Source organism: Acanthisitta chloris, unplaced genomic scaffold, assembly GCF_000695815.1.
Source record: "Acanthisitta chloris isolate BGI_N310 unplaced genomic scaffold, ASM69581v1 scaffold38693, whole genome shotgun sequence".
Lineage (NCBI taxonomy): Eukaryota > Metazoa > Chordata > Aves > Passeriformes > Acanthisittidae > Acanthisitta > Acanthisitta chloris.
In genome coordinates, this window is record NW_008666069.1 from 9434 (window position 1) to 9747 (window position 314).

At 58.3% G+C, this 314-nt stretch overlaps 1 protein-coding gene across 1 annotated transcript in view; it reads left to right on the forward strand.

The window, feature by feature from the left end:
- LOC103799632 (steroidogenic factor 1-like) overlaps window positions 1–311 on the forward strand; it is a gene marked incomplete at both ends in the record, with an annotated part of 7548 nt that extends 7237 nt beyond the window's left edge. The window contains one exon of the mRNA XM_009071969.1: window positions 201–311. Within this exon, the coding sequence (XP_009070217.1) occupies window positions 201–311 (111 nt within the window). The remainder of the gene's footprint in view (window positions 1–200) is intronic.
- Window positions 312–314: the final 3 nt, after the last annotated feature.

The following is a 314-nucleotide window of genomic DNA, read 5'->3' on the forward strand; positions in this document are numbered from 1 at the left end:
GCCTGCAATGCCAGCACCCTGTGAAGAGTACCCTTGTTTTAAATAAGGTTCTGGCTTCACCCATCAGCCTTTGCTTTGACACCCCTAATTCTCAGTCAGTGCCCAGGGCTGTGCCCAGCTCCTGCCCTGTGTGGGGTGCCCTGCAGCAGGTTGTGGGGGTTCTGGGGCTGTTGAAGGTGATGCTATCCCTGTGCTCAAAGGTGGACATGTCGACCATCGCCACCCAGGCTGGCTCCATCCTGAACACGCTGGTGCTGCGGGCACAGGAGCTTGTCCTGCACTTGCACTCGCTCCAGGTGGATCGGCAGGAATTC